Source organism: Budorcas taxicolor, chromosome 7 (genome assembly GCF_023091745.1).
Source record: "Budorcas taxicolor isolate Tak-1 chromosome 7, Takin1.1, whole genome shotgun sequence".
NCBI classification, from domain to species: domain Eukaryota; kingdom Metazoa; phylum Chordata; class Mammalia; order Artiodactyla; family Bovidae; genus Budorcas; species Budorcas taxicolor.
In genome coordinates, this window is record NC_068916.1 from 89,828,669 (window position 1) to 89,849,415 (window position 20,747).

General features: G+C 37.2%; 1 protein-coding gene across 1 annotated transcript in view; it reads left to right on the top strand.

Annotated features, from left to right (window-relative positions):
• ADGRV1 (adhesion G protein-coupled receptor V1) overlaps window positions 1–20,747 on the top strand; it is a 535,827-nt gene that overhangs the window by 349,121 nt on the left and 165,959 nt on the right. The window contains exon 85 of the mRNA XM_052643554.1: window positions 9,729–9,907. Within this exon, the coding sequence (XP_052499514.1) occupies window positions 9,729–9,907 (179 nt within the window). The remainder of the gene's footprint in view (window positions 1–9,728; window positions 9,908–20,747) is intronic.

A 20,747-nucleotide genomic window follows, 5' to 3' on the forward strand; every position in this document is an offset into this window, starting at 1 on the left:
AGGGGAAAGAACATAGTGGTGTGAACCGAAGAGGAACAGAAGGGGCAAAGTGAAGTGAACAGCTTCTGAAAATTGGTTTTTAAAGTAGGACTTCAGGATTAGAGATTTATTATTAGTAGTGCAGAAGGTTGCTTACCCAAGTTTCCAGTGTGAGTGAATGGATGGATAGCGGTGCCTTGAACTGAAGTAATGATCACTGGAGATTGGCAAAAGATGGTGGTTTTTTTTTTTTTTTTAAAGACAAGCTGAGTGTGTAGTTCTTGTGAGCTCTCCAGTGGAGACTCTGAGAGAAGTGGAATGGTAAATTCCAGAACAGAGGTGCCTGCTAGATGACTCTTGGCTTAGAGTTGGAAAATGGTGCCATTGCTTTGGAAGAGATCACTTTGGGAGAGTGCAGAGCAAGACAAAAGAGACCCAGCATACTCTCCTGAGGAGCTGGGAGGCGTTGAGGAGAGATTTGAACACTCCTTTTCCGACTCAAACTCCAGATTCTATTGCCCAGTGCTGATTTGCTTGATGAAGAGGCTAATGTGAGAATTGGATGCACTTAAGCACCATTAATGTCACCAATTCAATAGGTCAACTAAAATATGCTGCCTTTGAAAATGATTTCTACATGATGGTAATGTTCATTCTTTCATGAGAAATAGTTTCCTATGTGTTTCTGAGTATGCTTGTGAACTTTTTTTATGTAAACAGATGCGTTCAGGCCCTCTCATATTCTTTTTTCTTGTTTAATAAGAAGAATGTAGGATTTCTACCATCTGGCAATTTTGGAGGAAAGTGAGGAGATACTATTAAGAGAGAACACTATACAGACTCAAGGCAGGGATCTTTTCCCAGGTATGATATTATAGTTAGCTCTGAAGGAGAATGGAGAAGGAAATGGCAACCCACTCCAGTTTTCTTGCCTGGAAAATCCCATGGATGGAGGAGCCTGCCGTGGGGTCGCAAAGAGTTGGACACGACTGAGCGACTTCACTTCACTTCACTTTTGAAGGAGAAGAAAACCAAACTGTTTGGTTAATAGAACTAATTGGAACAATTAGAGACCTGCATCTGGGTTTGAATTCTGGCTCAGTCATTACCTTTGTAACCTTAATCAAGTTATTGACTCTCTCCAAAGAGTTTTGTTTCTAAATCTGCATTATGGGGACAATAATTCCTACCTCATAGAATTATTGTTTTATAACTCTTTGAGAAGTCTTAATTATGGAAGGTTTATGGTGTTCTCCAACCTCCCACCAAACAATTAAAAAGCAAAGCTAAACTATACAGCATAAAACAAATACTTGCTGAAATTAAAATCGCATTTGCAAGATTCTCTGATCCTCTTTAGCAGTTTATCTAAGTTGAATTTTTTATATATATCCTGTGTGTGTTGTCATTTATCTTCCGGAACTGAGGTCCATAGTGGTTTGCTGAAGGCCTCTGTCCATGTCCCTGACCTATTCAGTTTTGGATGAATGACCTGGATGAAGACACAGAAAGCTGTTTTATTAGGTATGCAGATGATACAGAGCTGAAAAGTTAGCTAAAATATAAGCTGCTGGCGTTACGAGTACAGGTAGAACAAATATAGCGAAACTGTACTGTGACAGCTTGAAAACGAGAGTGAAAGACATAATCTGATGGGGGCTAATGTAAACATCTTGAAATTTTAATTTAACCCAAACTCAGTAGCAATCAAATGTGTGACCAGATTGCTTAAACTGTAGCAACTACAGTTAACTACAGAAACACAGGCCTGGGTTACATAAATAACAGTATGCAGACAGCTGAGGGAGCCATGTTTACATTGTAATCTACAACAGCTTGGCACCCTGTAGCTACTTTCAGCAAGAACATTAACCAGCCAATGAGAAGCTGAAAGACAGTCCTGTAAGAAACTTGGAGGCAGCTGGAGATAACTAACCTGGAAAAAACTTTCGGAGATAGGCTGGCTGTCCACAAATTACTCGGAGGGCTGTTATGGCAAAGAAAAGAATGGACTATATAACTTCATTTGGAAGAGCCGGAAGAAATGGGTCAAAAATTAGGGAAGCAAATTTTTATTCACATCAAGAACTTTTATAGCCAATAAAAATTTCAAAGTTGATAAAGCTGGGTCTGAAAGTAGAGAGCATCTACTCGAGAGATATATTCAAAGAGGGGGAAATGACCGACTTTCAAATAATGTTTTAGGTGGATCTCCTGCTTTCAGTTCAGTTCAGTTCAGTCACTCAGTCGTGTCCGACTCTGCGACCCCATGAATCGCAGCACGCCAGGCCTCCCTGTCCATCACCAACTCCCGGAGTTCACTCAAACTCATGTCCATTGAGTCAGTGATGCCATCCAGCCATCTCATCCTCGGTCGTCCCCTTCTCCTCCTGCCCCCAATCCCTCCCAGCATCAGAGTCTTTTCCAATGAGTCAACGCTTCTCATGAGGTGGCCAAAGTACTGGAGTTTCAGCTTCAGCATCATTCCTTCCAAAGAAATCCCAGGGCTGATCTCCTTCAGAATGGACTGGTTGGATCTCCTTGCAGTCCAAGGGACTCTCAAGAGTCTTCTCCAACACCACAATTCAAAAGCATCAATTCTTCGGCACTCATCCTTCACAGTCCAACTCTCACATCCATACATGACCACTGGAAAAACCATGGCCTTGACTAGACAGACCTTTGATGGCAAAGTAATGTCTCTGCTTTTTAATATGCTATCTAGGTTGATCATAACTTTCCTTCCAAGGAGTAAGCGTCTTTTAATTTCATGGCTGCAGTCACCATCTGCAGTGATTTTGGAGCCCCCAAAAATAAAGTCAGCCACTGCTTCCCCACCTATTTCCCATGAAGTGATGGGACCAGATGCCATGATCTTAGTTTTCTGAATGTTGAGCTTTAAGCCAACTTTTTCACTTTCCTCTTTCACTTTCATTAAGAGGCTTTTTAGTTCCTCTTCACTTTCTGCCATAGGGTGGTGTCATCTGCTTTAGGGGAGTGTTAATAGGATCACATATAAATCTTCACCCAATTTAATAGAGATTAGTGTATTCTGTATGTCTTCACGTTTTGAGTAAATATGATTGTGGCTGATGCATATTTAACAAGCTAATTACATTCCTGCATGGCTGATGGCTTAGGAAAACTGTTTAAAGTACCAACGAAGTTTAATGTGCTTTAGGTGGTACACCACACATTTTTCATGGTTTGTGGTATGACCACAAGGGAAAAATTCAGTAACTTCTCATTCTAGGTAGGTTACATCAAATGAGTTACTTTGTGGTCAAAGGTTGTTGCTTTACTAACCTGTATTTTCCTGTTTATAAAATACTGTCTGCTAAAATCTTTTTAAAGCTAAAATTTTTTTAAAAAACATTACATAAAAGATTAGACTATCCAGTCTTATTAGTTGAACAAAGTTGAAATAGCTGAAAGAATATTAACATTTTAATAATTCTACTTCATATAGCAACTAGAGAATTTGATATATGTATGTGTGTGTATAGCTTATACTGATAAAAGGTTAATTACTAACTTAATCATTGAGCTCAGCATGTAAGGACTATTTATTTTGATCTGCATTCTATCTGCACTCTTAGAATAAATGGATTTAAATGAATTTATCTTAGAGAGTTGCTTTACTTTTATATCATACTTTTAGTATATTGTAGTAAAATTGGATTCTGTTTTAGAGTAAAGAACAGTTTTGTAGTTGAACATGTTACATAACTTCTCCAAGCCTAGATTTTTCTTACCGAATGACTAGATCTGTAGATTTATAGTAATGGTACCTGTCTTTGAGGACTGTGGAAAAACAGATGAATACATGGAGAGAGCTTGGAGTAGTAGTTCCTGGGATGGACGGCCCACTCCGTATGTGTTATTTTACCATATTAATGGCTAGGAAAATACATAGGCACATGTTGAAAACTCTTTTTCCAATATTATTCACATCTTTGTTTTGCAAAAGAGAATTAGCTTGATACAGGGGAAAGAGAAGGCTGACAGAATGAGGCAGACACAAGCTGCAAAGCTGATCGAACCGATAACCTCTAACCTCTTTACTGAAGTGCACGCACGGTGCATAGCCGGCTCCAGAGCTGGTGGAGTTTTCCCCTTTCCTGACGTTTTCTTTCAGCTCCCCTCTTCTCTGGCAGGGAAATCATATTGTGCATGATGGGAATAGAGTAACAAATTATTTTGCTTATTTTTTTAGAGGGATACAACTCACAAACTCCCTCTTTGCCTGTGGAAATTGAGTTATCCTTCTGTTTGCTCTTTATGTAAGATCACTCTGAAATTATTGAAACACTTTCCCACTCCCTTTGACCAGCCGAGTTATGTCTGTTTCTCCTTCTTTCGTATGCTTTCCACCCTCTGCTCTACCCTCACCCGACTCCTGAAGGTAAACACTGTTAATCATATCCTGTGTATGCCTCCAGATATATTCCACAAATATATAAATATTTATAAACATATAAAGAAGCACATATGTGTGTTTGTGTGTGTGTATAGTCTATATATGTTTGTATACAGTATGTATATATATATATATATATAAATTTATCCCATCCTGATACACTTTCTTTTCTATACTATAATATGGTTATTCCATAATTTATTTTTCCAATCTCCTAGTGATGAAGTTCTGGTTATTTCCAGTTACTTTATAAACAAGGTTTCCTTGAACATCCTTGGACTCTGAATATTTATTTACTTATAGAATATCCATGAAATAAATTCCTAGAACTAATGTCTTTGCTCTTAACATCTACATGAAACATGTTACCAGATGGGTGGCCAGACCATGAGTTAATCTTTGCAGGAAATAAATCACAAGTAAATTATTTGAGATATAAATATATAATATAGGTAAGTAGGAACTTAATTTTGCCTGTGTATTCATTTGGCCCAGTGTTAGGATCATTTCCTATCACCAAGTTAAATTGTATTAAAAAATGCTTCAGTTAATATCCGCGCCTGGATTGTCCTTGCAATCTCTTCATTTCATGCTGAGGGACACAGCTTAATCAAAAATATAATGTTTTATTTTGAAACTAAAGCTTACTTGAAGAACATATGTTTAAATAGTAGAATAAAGTTAGAAATCATTTCACAGTTGTTCTTAAGCATTCACCTCTTGTACTTTAATTTCTCTGTAAAATCAGGTTATGAAGAACCAAATGTACATAGATTTATTCCTTGGTAGAAAGACTACTTAGTGCCAGAACATAACAACAGGAAGGGAAAAGCTAATATTAGCTGTGTTTTTCCTTCATCATTGATTTAATTTGAGGGAACATCAAAGGTATTAAGGGCAACAGGCTGGTAATTATCGAGATAAAATGACATACCCAGGAAATACTGAATTCTCCAATCTTCACAAAGCCTTGTAAAAACTGTTAAAAGGAAGGATAACTGGAACAAGGACACATGATAACATTTCTCAGATTCTCATCTGAGAAGAATGACTAAGAACCAATGGCAATAACAAAATTAATAGCATCCATGATCTGTGACAAAACTTGATGTTATATATCAATGCAAGGTTTCTGGTGACAAAATTAATCAAGTATTAAACAACAGGCTGACCCTTTTCATTAGGAGTTCAAGTCAATCCTACAGTTCTTTCTGGGAAGGTAGCGTATAAATGAGTAAACTCAATACTCAACCAAATTATGAAGTTTTTACTGAATTCAGTGATAACTGTTAAATATTGAAATTGTGTATATCTTCATTTATTTTATGCTTCTCAATAAAGATTGTATGCAAAGCATTTTACTAGGTACTACAAGGTATACACCAATTTATTTTCCATAGCTCACAGGTATGTTTCAGCCATTCTATTCTGAATGACCTTTGTAAATTCTCATTTAGTTTTGGCAAATGAGAGGGTGGCTTATCTCCAAGCTTGAACAAGGAGTATGCATCTCCACTAACACATACAGCTGGGCGGGGAGGAATGAAGACAAAATATAAGCCTTGTGTAAATAATAAGTCATCAGTATTTGTATGACTTTCTATGGAAATAAATCTTAACCTTAGTCTTCACAAGATGCTTTGTTCTATAACCCAAATATGAAAAAGTTATGCTTTTCTCTAACCACCTCAGCTTCCTTATCTCTAACTAAGATGTCCTGAAATGGTCCGTAAGATGGTTCTAACAAAATATTTAAAACTAGAGCTAGAAATGTAATTGGAGACCTAGATACTGACGTTGCAATTCACAGTTAGTCTTTAGCAGGAAATAGGTATGTGCGGTAAGCTGTTCTCAGTCAGTATGAAGCATGTTGGTGAGAATAACACCTCTAACTTATATTGAATTTTCATAACTTTTTTGTTCTAACATTGGTTAAACAGAGATACTGAGGCACATATGCTATATATCTGTCAACATAAAAATATCATGCAAAGATAATGGTCTTTTGATACTTTCTCGAATACAACGGAGGAGCCATGACTACAAGGAAAGGAATATATCTCAAATGTTCCCCTCCCACCTTATTGTGGAGAATGGAAGTAACTGGAAATTTTAACACAAACGCTCCAGAAGAGCAACACGTATCTCAAACTGTTAGAACAATGAAGGAACCTAAATTTAAGCAAACATTCAAATCACAGAAGGGAGAGTAAGCATATAGGCTAGCTCATTGAACCCATGCCGTGTGAGTACCGTCGGACCTCAGGGAGCTGTGAGCAGGAATGGACGGCATTGTCCGTTCTTCTCTACACTCTCTTCACTGTGCTTTTTGCTACTCTCACCTCTAAAGTTCATATGTTTTCTTTTTTTTAAGTCAGCCAGCTTAGACTCTCACAAAATTTCAGGGCATTCAATGCCAGATAAGTGGTCCAGCCTGGGTCAGGCTTCTCCGGATCCACAGCTTTGGCAGAAGGGCAGGGTCATGAGCGTACCCTGCATGTGCTGGCGGCGGGTGGGAGGATGTGAGGAGAGAGACTGGGTTCAGGAGAGAGGGCTGATGACCTGGGCCGACTTTCCAGAGCGTACCTCCCATACATACCATATTAAAATATATAAAATTCAAGGAAAACTTAAAGTGAGTTAGTCAAAACAACTCTTAGATTTAGGCCATGTACTATGTCCCAGAATAATTAAATGTTGTTTCATAACATAACGTTTCCACTCTTTAACCACAATAAATAAAAAGTCACACAATGGTAAATACTGTCCTTCGAGTAGACCTTAATGATTGGATTCTTTCAAGAAAGAAAGGGATTTTTTTTTTATAATTGACAAAAGCTCATGACATTCGGAGCTGGATTTGCTTAACTGAGTATTCAAGAATTCTGTTCTTGTATTCTGTTCTGAATTCTTGTATTCTTGAATTCTGTCCTGAGTATTCAAGAACACTGTTCCTTGAGCTCTTTGGAGCAGAAGCGTTGCATGTATAAATCTGACAGCGCAATTGCATTTGTCTCAGGTAAAGGTCAGACAGCTGCTGAAAGGTTCAGTGATTCTAACTGATGAACTAATGTTCATCTGTGTAAAAGTGGACATTTTGGAAATGCCCTGATCTTTATCATGATGAATTAACTTAAAAGTCATTTACCGGTCTGTACTCTCTTTCCTGAATCTTCTGCCTACTGCACCACCGAGTTACCCTGTTATAAGGATATATACAATGTCTATTTAAAATAAATAACCCATACTTTTATTTTGGGAATGGGTTAGTCATCCTTCCCTGGTGGCTAAGAGGTTAAAGCATCTTCCTCTAATGCGGGAGACCTGGGTTCCATCCCTGGGTTGGGAAGATCCCCTGGAGAAGGAGATGGCAACCCGCTCCAGTATTCTTGCCTGGAGAATCCCATGGACGGAGGAGCCTGGTGGGCTACAGTCCATGGGGTCACAAAGAGTCGGACACAACTGAGCGACTTAACTAACTGTACTCATCCTTACTTGGCATGAATTTTCTTTCTTTAAACAGTATCGACCACTCTAGCCTCAGACAGTTGGTCCAGTCCCACCTGTTTGGGTCATGTCCCTTCACTAAGGACTTCCTTTGTAGCTCAGTTGGTAAAGAAATCTGCCTGTCATGTAGGAGACCCGTGTTTGATTCCTGGGTCAGGAAGATCCTCTGAAGAAGGAAATGGCAACCCATGCCAGTTCTTGCCTGGAGAATCCCATGGACAGATGAGCCTGGCAGGCTACATGACTTAGGGAGTAAACCACCACCAGTTAACTAATAATAGAAAGGAGGAAAAAAGCCTCTTGGACCATTAAAAAAAAAAAAAAAAAACTCAGAACAAATTTACATAAGCAACAACTCAAAACAGGCTTCATACTTACAGATATAAGCAGATGTACACAAAGATACGGAGTGCTGACAGGAAATAAAATTCAGACACAAAAATCTGCAAGTAACCAAACATTTTTATCCTTTCCTGCTTTAGGCCAGTCAATACTAATCCCCCACGGCTAATTTGGTCCAGATAGAATCTTACTTGGAAGCCTCAGTAAAACATCTGAAAACCTTCCCAGGAACATTAGGCATGTTGTTTTTCACATAGAAGAGTTTCCATTGTATCACTGCGTACTTTTGTTCTTTAACTATTTATCTTTTGTCTTTCACACCATCTGACATCTTAATGGGGGATTTAAGTGAGGCGATCACATTTTCCAGTGATGACTATGTGCTTAGCACTTTGTATATAGTGTCTTATGTAATCTTTATAACTTTGTTGCGTACATAAAGAAACTGAAGCACTGGGATTGTCGTCACTTGCCCAAGTTACTCCTTTAACATATAAAAACGTATATATATGATTAGTCTGTACCCACACTCTCTGCCATATGAAGTTGAGCAAGGGGGTTTAGCTAGTGGATAAGTGTGATTGGGTGAAATACGTATGATATGACTTTCAGTATTGTTTCTGTAATAAATGATAATTAAACATAAGTATTCTCATGGAAAAAGAACACTAGAAGGCAGAATATATAAGTTCAAGATTAGACTTTCATACATGGCTAGGTGTGATTTGGAACTAAGAGTAACATTTCTAGGCCTCAGATTCCTTCTGTCTGGAAAGGAAGATTCAAGAAGGTAAATACCTTTGTCATCTCTGCTACTGTTATAGTCCCAGTGCCTTTGAAATTTAGTATGCTCTCAGTAATGTTTATCAAGTGAATGAATGAAAAAGAGAGCTTAAATTGAGAAAGAAAAATGGCCATAAAACCTAGCCCATCACAGTACATTTTTCTCTGTGCAAACTTTTCTTGTTTACTTGTCTGTCTTCCACTGGGGACTGAGACCTGGGGCTGTGATCACATTTCCCCATTCCCTGGAATGGTGTCTGATTCTGCCACCTGATCAGCTCTCAATAAGTAAAAAAATGTTTAAAAGTCTGGAACAAAGGACCGTTTACTTCATCATCCTCACGAGGCCATTCACATGGAAAGTAGGTTTGAACATCAGCGTTGGTTTCTTCAAGCACACGTTTACAGAACAATGACAGTTGATTATAACTGAGAGTAAATAAAAACAAATGAAGCAAAATATAAAGTAACATAAATACACTAAGTATTTCCTAACATTTGCAGACTTTGGGGATACCCTGAATTTCTTCTATGGAAAAAAATGAATGTGTGAACTAATTAAAAAATCAAGTCAGAACTTTAATCATTGAGTAGATCCTGGCCCTTTGTTGGTCAGTAACTCTTCACGTCTAAGCCATGTGAGTGTGTGTCCTGCGCCATCAGACCTGCTCATTTTATGTTTTCTTTTCTTCCTTAGTCTGTGAATTTCTGGTACGTGCTGGTGATGAATGATGAACACACAGAAAGGCGCTATCTGCTCTTCCTCCTTCTGAGCTGGGGACTCCCAGCTTTAGTGGTGATCCTCCTCATAGTTGTTTTGAGAGCAGCCTATCATCAGAGCATGCCACAGATCTATGGACTCATCCACGGTGACCTGTAAGTACATCCAGGGAGCATACACTGCCTCCTCAGCCTTTGTGTACCCCGGCAACTCTACTGATAGATGGTGGGAGCCGGTGACTGGGGGTTCCGACTGAAGAAGGACCACTAAGACCTTTGTCTTCCTGCCACATCATCTATATCTCTCCTTCCTCTAATTCTGTCTTTAAATAAAGACCTGTTGCCTCTTGAGTCCCTTCGATAGATGTCGTTTCCTCACGTGGGTTGATATATCAAACAGTTATGGCCATTTATATTACTACCTTACTATAGGTTAGTTTGTTAGATTGTGACAAACCAAAGATACCCAGTGCAATCAGGGAACTATGAAAATTTTGATCAAGAATTTAATCAGTGGAAAATTTGGAGAGTGGCGCATTGTCTAAGGAGTCTGATGCTTTTGGGAGGGGGAGCAGAGTTTGGCAGGTACCATCATCCATAAGATGCCTAAATACAAAAAGACTATGTCAGAGTGAATGGAGAGTGGCTGCAAGAGTACATGGGAAGGAGCCGTGGTCAACTAGGTCCTTTTGATAGATTCTTATTAAAGTTCAGTGTAGTTTTGAAATCTAACAGATCTTTATACATGCATGTGTATGCATGTCTTAATCCTGAATCTGGTATCTCACAACTTTGAGGACCACTCAACCCCTTCCAAAAAACCTTTGTGATAATAAAGGTTAGTCAACTCCCTTGGTGTCATGAAGATTCAGAGGATAAAGTAACATTTGTGAATGAGAAAGAATTAGCCTAGTTGCAATCTTATGAAGACAGTAGTAACCTCTTTATCTCACAGGTTATCGTGAAGAAAATAATTAGGTGATAGATGTGAAAATTCTTTTAAAGTGAAAGTACTATATAAGCAGAAGTTATTTAATGTTATTTTTGCCTATGATCAGTTGTAATCATCCATTATATACTTAATCAATGCTTGTTATCCACGTGTGCAGATACACTTCACATATGGGTAGTCACACGCTGATACCCTGCACCCCATTTGACCAAAGGATATTAACTATGTAATACACACATACCTATTGAGATACAATATATAGTAATTTTGTCTTTTTATTTAAATTCAGTAAGATTCCTTTATGCTCATTAATTTGTAGTATTACAACAATTTATTAAAATATAGTAGTATATTCTGTACATATACAATTCTTAAAGCCTAATCTTCTAGAAAGGAGTAGTTGTGTCTTTTCCCAATTATATCATGACATTTAAAAATTTTTTATTGGAGGGACTTCCCTGGTGGTCCACTGGCTAAGACTTCCTGCTCCCAATGCAGAGGGCCTGGGTTCAATCCCCGGTCAGGGAAGTAGATCCCACCTCTCCCAACTAAGAGTTCACATGCTGCAGCTACAGATCCCATACGCCACAACTAAGACCCAACACAGCGAAATATATAACTAAATGTTTTTAAAATATAAATAGATTGGAATATAGTTGATTTGCCATGTTGTATTAGTTTCAGGTGTACAGCCAAGTGAATCAGTTATACATATATATATATATGTATATATCCCCTCTTTTTTTTTTTAATTCTTTTCCTGGATAGAGCATTACAGAGTATTGAGTAGAGTTTCCTGTTCTGTACAGCAAGTTCTTATTAGTTATCTGCTTTATATACAGCAGTGTGTGTATGTCAGTCCCAGTCGCCCAGTTTAACCCTCCCCTCCCCCACCCCCTTGTGACCAAGTTTGTTTTCTACATCTGTGACTCTCCCTCTGGTTTGTAAATAAGTTCATTATGACCTTTACTACTCCTGACATTAATTTAAATCTTGGACTGCCAGGATTAATTTCAGAAAGTCCTGCATCTTTCTTTGTCAAATGCAGCGTAACCATGAGACAAGTCCTGGGGGCCGGCAGCCTCTCTTTCATGAGCTCCCTGGCGAGACGGGGTTATTTGGTGGCAGTTCTAGCATCACATGTGGATACACCCGCCTAGATAAAGGGGACCCAATGCAAGAGATGTTAATTATAAGAAACTCCCTCTTGATGCTTCTAAAAGGATTTTTAAAGAGAAAAATAAACTGTTTATACAAGAATGTCCAAATCAACTGAGTCTTAAAATATTTGCCTCTGAGGCTTTTGCAGAAAGTTCTTTATTACCAACTCAGCTATAATAAATGAAATGTAAAATATATTAACCTTTTACCCAATCTTAATATTATAGGATTATTGAAACTTTGTTTGGTTAGTATAGGTTATTTAGCTTCTTCATTCACATATAATATTCATGTGAATTTATTCCAGATTTTTAAAAAAATTGTATTTTTAATATTACTTTAATCTCAATGTAGAAAGAATAATTACTATGTTATTTTCAAAAAATATTTATGTAAAATATTTTATGCTTATATAATCATTTAAAAACATGCCTTTCCTCTGGGGATGATAGGATTTGTGGTTGTAAAATAGTAGGACATCTGTTGTGCAGTTGTTTGTAGTAATAAAATATTTTTAGTTAAGAATTTTCCCTAAGTAGATCTCTAATGCATTGATATATTCAAGTTGTTACAAGGCTTTTGTCAAATCTTGGAACCAAGATTATGATAATTACATAAAACCAGGAAGTGATCTCTCTTTTCCTATTAGCTGAAAAAGTTTACAAGTTTACTGTTATTTCTTCTTTATTATTTTTGAAGAAGTCACACATGAAGCCAGCTAGGCCTTGTGTTTTCTTTGCAGGAAGACTTTTAATTACAGATTCATTTTCTTTTAAACATATAGAACTATTCATATTTTCTGTATGCAGTTCTTTCTGGGTCAATTTGATAAATTGTCTTTTTTTCTAGGAATGTTTATATTTCATCTACCTATTCAAATTTTTTAGTGTTTGTAGGAATGAATCTTTTTTCATTCTTGATATTAATAATTAGTATCTTCTCTCACTTTTTATCTGTTGATCAGTCTCCTGTGAATATTGTTGTTTTTTCCCGAGTTCAACTTTTGACTTCTTGATATTCTCAATTGTGCTTTTATTTGCGATCTCATTGCTCATTTTATTTTTATTTTTAGGTTTCATCTAATTTTTCTTTTTTTGTTTACTCTGTTTATCTTATTTGCTTTGTTTACTATGTGCTAGGTACTATGTATTTATTTTATTTATTTAAAATAAATTTCCACAGCTTTATGGAGATATAGTTCACATATGTAATTTTATAAGTTTAAGGTATCCAATGTGATGATTTGATACTCACATCTGTTGTGAATTAATTATCACAATAAGATTGGTTAACACGTCCATCACCTCACATAATTACTTGTGTGTGTGTGTGTGTGTGTGTGGTAAGAACATTTAAGATTTTTTCTTTTAACAACTTGCAAGTACATAACATATTATTGTTAAATATAGCCACCATGCTATGCATTGGATCCCCAGAACTTATTTATAACTAGCAGTTTGTGCCTTTTGACCAACATTTCTCCACTTTTCCCATCCTTGGGTCATAGCAGCCACCATCCTAATCTCTGTTTCTATCAGTTCAATTTTTTTAACATTCCTCATATAAATACGGTTATATATCCTCTGTCTAAATTATTTCACTTAGTATAATGCCCTCAAGATCTATCCGTGTTGTTGCACATGGAGGATTTCCTTTCTTGTGACTGAATAATATTGTAGTGTATTGTACATATTGGAGTATATAGCTGACATATTTATCCGTTCATTCATAGACAGATTCTTAGGTTGTTTCTATATCTTTGCTACTGTGAATAACACTGCTATGAACATGGGGGTGCAGATATCTCTTCACAGTCCTGATTTCTTCAGGAAATCTGTGTGTATACCCAGAGGTGGGATTGGATCTTATAATAGTTCTATTTTTAACTTTATGAGGAACCTCCATACCATTTTCTATAGTGATTGTAACAATTTGCATTCCCACCAACAGTTTGTGATCTTTACTATTTCCTTCCTTCTGCTAACTTTGGGCTTCTAGTTCCTTGAGGTTTAGATTGTTTATTTGAGATCTTTCTTTTTTGCTCATGTAAGCTTTTATCACTATAAACTTTATCTTAGAATTGCTTTTACAGCATCCCATGAGTTTGGCATATTGTTTTCCATTTTTAAGATTTTTTTTAAAATTTCCCTTTTGATTTCTTCTTTGACTCATTGGTTGCTTAGGAATGTATTGTTTAATTTCCACATATTTGTGAATTTTCCAATTTTATTCCTGTAGTTGATTTCTAGTTTCATACTATTGTGGTTAGCAAACATACTTGATATGGTTTGAGTATTTTTAAATCTGTTGACTGATTTTGTGGAGGATGTTCTATGTGCACTTGAGAAGAGTAGATATTCTACTGCTGTTGGATGGCATGTTCTGTATGCCTTTTAGGTCCATTTGGTCTAAAGAATAGCTCAAGTCCAGCATTCCCTTACTGATTATTTGACTGGGTGATATATCCATTGTTGACAGTGGGATGTTGAAGTCCCCTACTATTGCTCTATTTTTGTCCACTTCTCCTTTTAGATTGGTTAGTATTTGCTTAATATATTTGGGTTCTCTGATGTTGGGTGCATATATTTCTGATTATTGTATCCTCTTGATTAATTCACCCTTTATCATTGTATTATGACTGTCTTTATCTCTCGCTACACCTTTTGAGTTAGCCTGCTGCTGCTGCTGCTGGCTGCTAAGTCGCTTCAGTCGTGTCCGACTCTCTGCGACCCCACAGATGGCAGCCCACTGGGCTCCGCCATCCCTGGGATTCTCCAGGCAAGAACACTGGAGTGGGTTGCCATTTCCTTCTCCAGTGCATGAAAGTGAAAAGTGAAAGTGAAGTCGCTCAGTCATGTCTGACTCATCGACCCATGGACTGCAGCCTATCAGGCTTCCCCGCCCATGGGATTTTCCAGGCAAGAGTACTGGAGTGGGATGCCATTGCCTTCTCCATTGAGTTAGTCTAGTTGTATGATATAAATATAGTTACCCCTACTCACTTTCAGTTTCATTCATTCACTTAAGCCCTTGTGTGTCCATAAAGGGGAAGTGAGCCTACCAGGCTCCTCTGCCCATGGGAGTTTCCAGGCAAGAGTACTGGAGAGGGATGCCATTGCCTTCTCCATTGAGTTAGTCTAGTTGTATGATATAAATATAGCTACCTTTACCAGTATGTTGTATATTTTCATGTGAGTAACCAGTGTCCTTTCTTTTCAGCCTGAGAAACTCCTTTCAGCTTTTCTTGTAAGGTGAGCCTAGTAATGAGGACTTCCTTTGCTCTTTGTCTTTTCTAACTGACAGCTTTGCCAAGTAGGAGGGTATTGTTGGTTGGAAGGTTTCTCTTTCAGCACTTTGAATATATTACTCCACTCTCTACTGGGATATCTCTAAGGTCTCTACTGAGAAATCCACAGATGGCATTATAGAGATCCCCTTGTAGGTTACAGGCTTTTTTCTCTCTTGCTGCTTTTTAAGATTCTTTCTTTGTCTTTGATTTTTGATAGCTTTATTATGTGTTTTTTTGGAGAAGGTCTCTATAAGTGTAGTTTGGGAACATCTATTCTTTGCCCCCAAATAATATTGTCCCCATCTATTATTTACTTAGAAGTCCAATAAACATCTTTACCAGATGACACATGGCTATCTTATATTCAGCAAGGTTAAAATTAATTTCTTAAATATGTGCTTTGACCTACAGTCTCTATGAAAAGTCCACCGTCTTCCAGGGTTCTCAAGCTGTGAACTTGAGAGTTTTTCTGCTTTTCCCCCCTCTTCCATTTCACATCCTATTAACCACAAATTGTTTCCTCGCCCAACTCTTCCATGTTTTCCTAACCTACTTCATCATTTTCATTTCTTATTTCTCACCATCTCTTCAGCTCATCTCTGTCATCTTTGTCTAGTCTGTCGGATTACCTTTTAACTTGTGTTCTTATCTCCTAGTTTCTTCCTTTTATAGCCCATCTACTAAATTTCGAAATGTGGAAATGATTATATAACTCTGATGCTTAAAATCCAAGTTATTTTTCATCACCTCAAGGTCATGGATGTTAGGTTATCCACAGCTGACGCTAAACTATTGAACCAGCTTCTTTCAGCACCCTTCCCACCCATCCCCTTTGTAACTAAAGTCAAGTCAAGTCAAGTCACTCAGTAGTGTCCGACTCTTTGCGACCCCATAGACTGTAGCTTACTAGTCCATGGAATTTTCCAGGCAAGAATACTGGAGTGAGTTGCCACTTCCTTCTCCAGGGGATCTTCCGAACCCAGGGATCGAGCCCAGGTCTCCTGTATTGCAGGCAGACGCTTTACCGTCTGAGCCACCAGGGAAGCCCCTTTGTAACTAAGTCACTTGATACTTCCCATGGTCTCTTATGCCTGTACCTTTACCTATATCTTCATCTCAAATGCTTTCCTTATGTCTGCCCCCCAAATACCTGTTTTTCCCTCTGAACATCAGCTTAAATATCAGCTGTTTGAAGTATCTATTTTCAGATTAAAGCACTACCGCATATATACTCTTGGTAGAGTCAGAACTTTTCATAAATCCTGTGATTGTACCAATCATACTATATTATGAGTATTTGATGAAGTTGTCTATGCAAATTGAAATTCAGCCTAGAGGTCAGTGATTAATGCCAAAATATATGGTAAAAACAATATATTTATGAAGAATGTAAGGTTTCATTTTTCCCTTGATGGAAGTAACTGAACCAGAAAAAAGAAAAGCCTTAACAACCAAGGTAAGTGTATACAAATGTGGGTTTAGAGGAAACTTTCATGCTTTCTCTATGCAATAATGTATGTATTATAAAATTTTATAGACTGTAGGCCACTGGGCTCCCCTGTCCGTGGAATACTCCAGGCAGAAGTACTGGAGTGGGTTGCCATGCCCACACACACACAGAGAAATGCATGGATAGAAATAGCAGCGTTCTACTAGCATTTTTCATTTATTCAGAACTCCAAAATAAAGAAATATTGAGTGTATGCTTCCCCACAGGGTCCTAGAATCATGGAGCCAAAGGGTTGGAAAATCTCCAGCTTGCCTTAATAAACTTCCAGTCATGTCCTCAAAAGCATATCATGATTCAAGCTCCTGTTCAAAGACTCATTAGGTTCTTGAACTTTGTATTCTAAACATACTCAGTTTATCTGACCTATTATAGCTGCTGATTATATAACTCATCCTACCTCCCTTACCTCCTTCTCTTAGCTCACGTTAGCTTTAGCTCCCCTAACACCAGCTTCAGCTTTTCTGACTATTGCTGCATCTCCATGGGAAAAATTCCAACTGGTGCTTTGTCTTATAGCCATCATGGCTTCTCTTAAGTCCCTGGATTCTCTTCTTCACAGAGAAAGGGGAATGTTCATGAAATGGAAACTTGATAAAGCGTTGAATCCAGTGTCCATCCAATCCTTGAATAATCTTCAGAGCATCACTGACAAATGTTCGTTCACTTTATATTTGAACTGCTCTGTGAGAAGGCATGTATTTCCTCTCAGGACTTTTCATACAGAGTAGAAATCTTTTAGATTCTGGCTCAAAATCTAATTGCCAGACTCACACCAAAAAAATCCCTAAACATTGCAATTTAATAATCCTCCAGTTTGTCCCTATTCTTTTGCTTCCAAGCTAAACATTTCCGATTTGTTCAAATATTTCCACATAAAGCATGCTTTCGTGTGTCTTAGTAGCTCTCCTTTATACTTGTTCTATCTATCTATTTTTATACATTTTATTTTTGAAAGAATTTTAAACACAGACAAATTGAAAAAAACCATCAAGTTCACATATACCCTTCACTCAAGGACATATATACATACTTATATAACCGTAGTACAATGTTCAAAACCAGGAAATTAACTATGAGAAAACACACTTAACTATATTGCAAACATTCTTCAAATTTCACCAGTTTTCGTCATCTTTGGAAACAAGAGTGTGGTTTTGTTAATGTATGTCAGTATACTAACATGATGTATGATATTTATTAGATGGAACATACTACTGTTCCATTAACCTACTGTTCCTGGAAGACATCCATCTTGGTCATTGTATTATTTCTTAATGTGGAGTTGGATTCTCTTTATTTTTCATTTAGTGTTATTTTATCACTGTTCAAGAGTGATGCTGATCTATTGTTTTTTCCCCCTTTGGACCACCTTTATTTGGTTTAGGTAACAGTGTCTGTGAATGTGTCACATATGAAGTAATAATTGCATGCAATCTATCAGACAAGCCTGACTAAATGTTATTGACCTCATGAATTCCTGAAGGGCGGCTTATCATTTTACTACCTCCAGTTATTCTGAAACTATTATTTCAATTATTTCTATCCTTTTGTTTTGTATCTTTGACACTAGGATTGCAAATAATACACTCTCTAATATTTATGAAATTCAACTTTTATCAACCTAAAGTAGGATTAGGTTTGTTTTGCTTTCTTTTTTTGTCATAAATGAGAAAAAAAATACCTCTAAAGCTTGCAATTTTCTATGATACTCTCATTTAGTTTAGACTGATATAACAGAATACCATTGACTACTGGTGGCTTGGAGAGGGAAATGGCAACCCACTCCAGTATTCCATTGAGCTATTTCCATTTTTCCTTTGTAACATAGTCATAATTAACTCCCCCCTACATAGGTATCTTTGTATACTTGTGTTATTGTTTGCCATAGGATGAATTTTGAACAGTGAGATGACTCATTCAAAGAAGACAAAAAATTTTGTACTTTAAAAGATAGTACTAAAGTGTTTTCCAAAAATGACACACACAAAATATGACAGAGCCTGTTACAGCACATTCTTGACAACTCTGGGAATTATGAAATATTTTTCAGTACTTGCCAACATGAGATACATATGTTTATATATACATGTACGGATAGATATGTTTTATATGTTTATGCACATAGATGTTTTTATCTATCTGTTCACCACTCAACAGGCTCTGGTGCTTTGGCTTAGTCACTCAATTGTGTTGTTGCAATTGTTGTGTGTTGTGACTTGTTACAACTCATTGAGTTGCAGGCTCCTCTCTCCATGGGATTTTTCCGACAGGAATACTGGAATGGGTTATCATTTCCTTCTCCAGGGGCCCTACCCAACCCAGGGATCGAACCTGGGGCTCCTACATTACACGCGGATTCGTTACCAAGTGAGCCACTAGGGAAGCCCCTATGTATATATATATCAGAGAAGGCAATGGCACCCCACTCCAGTACTCTTGCCTGGAAAATCCCATGGACAGAGGACCCTGGTAGGCTGCAGTCCATGGGGTCGCGAAGAGTCAGACAGGACTGAGCGACTTCACTTTCACTTTTCACTTTCACGCATTGGAGAAGGGAATGGCAACCCACTCCAGTGTTCTTGCCTGGAGAATCCCAGGGACGGGGGAGCCTGGTGGGCTGCCGTCTATGGGGTCACACAGAGTCGGACACAACTGAAGCGACTTAGCAGCATACACACACACACATGTATACTTTAATAGCTTCATTTATTATGTATCAGATGTTATATTGAGTACATTGTGTACATTTATATATCATTTGTATATTTATTTAACATTTTATTTATTTTGTTGTTCATCTCTCTCCATTAATTTTTCTGATTGTTCATGTTTTCCAATAATTTGAAGAGATTTTTTTTGGTCTTGTTTTCTTTTTCAGTTTTTTTGGAGGTGAGATGCACTATATTGGGGCTATTAGCTCTTGTCTCCCTTGAATTTTTATTTCTCTATTAACACATCTATCTGTTTGAAGGAAAATTTACATTTTAATGTATGAGATAAGCTTTTGTGTGATATCAGACTGTTTCAGAGAATTATTTTAAGTGTTTTGTGTGCTAATTAAATTTTCCAAGTACAATAACAGTACAGTTAACAGGTTGGGAACATTTAAAGTGATTTACTCAGGGTCACAATGGTGAAAACGTGTTGCCACAAGACTCTCAGTCTGTGTTCCTCCTAATTTATTAACTAAAGGCAGAATCAGGAAGACTAATGATTACTTTTTAATGCAGAGTGCTAGGAATTTAGGCGTCTGAAATATCAAACTGAATAAAGTGTTAGGAAAGAAGTAGTTGTAAAACTGCAGGAGATGGAGTTGTAATGAGAGATGCTTGTGAATTGCATTTCATACTTGCTTATTTCCTTTAAAAATTTTACATATAAAATGGAAGAGTTGATCAACTTTCATTTTCAGATGCTCTGTGTTACAGGGTATCTTATAATGTATCAACAAGTCTCATTTGGAAGACTAAGAAAGCTCATACAACCACAAATGGTCAAGCCTGTATTAGTTCAGGAAACAAATCAATTATTTATAGAGGAAGTTTTGTTGACGTCTCTAATGAAAAAGGAAATGCCCACAAATACAAACTATTTGTCCAACAGGATATTTGGTGACTAAAGGAAACTATTCCTGGCCCAAAAGAGTATTTTGACAGTTGATTTTGGGATTGTATTTTCTAGCTTTTAGCTTTTCAAGAGCAAGGAATCTGCTTGCTATTTTTTTCCTTAAAATAACATTTTTTAGTGTAAAATTAATCATTGTTTTAGAAACTATGGAAAACTTAGAAATTGTAATTTTAAAAAGTCAGATCATTCCTATCATTCAAATATTAGCACTTCTAGTTGTATATGTGTTTCTCTAATTTATAGATTTTTGTTTTTAAAATGTAAAATTGAGGTCACACAGTTTTATCTCCTCTTATCTCCTCACTTAATATTACATCGTTAGATTTTCCCATGCCATTGGTATAGTGTGTTAGTTACTCAGTCATGTCCAACTCTTTGTGATCCCATGGACTGTAGCCCATCAGGCTCCCCTATCCATGGGATTCTCCAGGCAAGAATACTGGAGTGGGTTGCCATT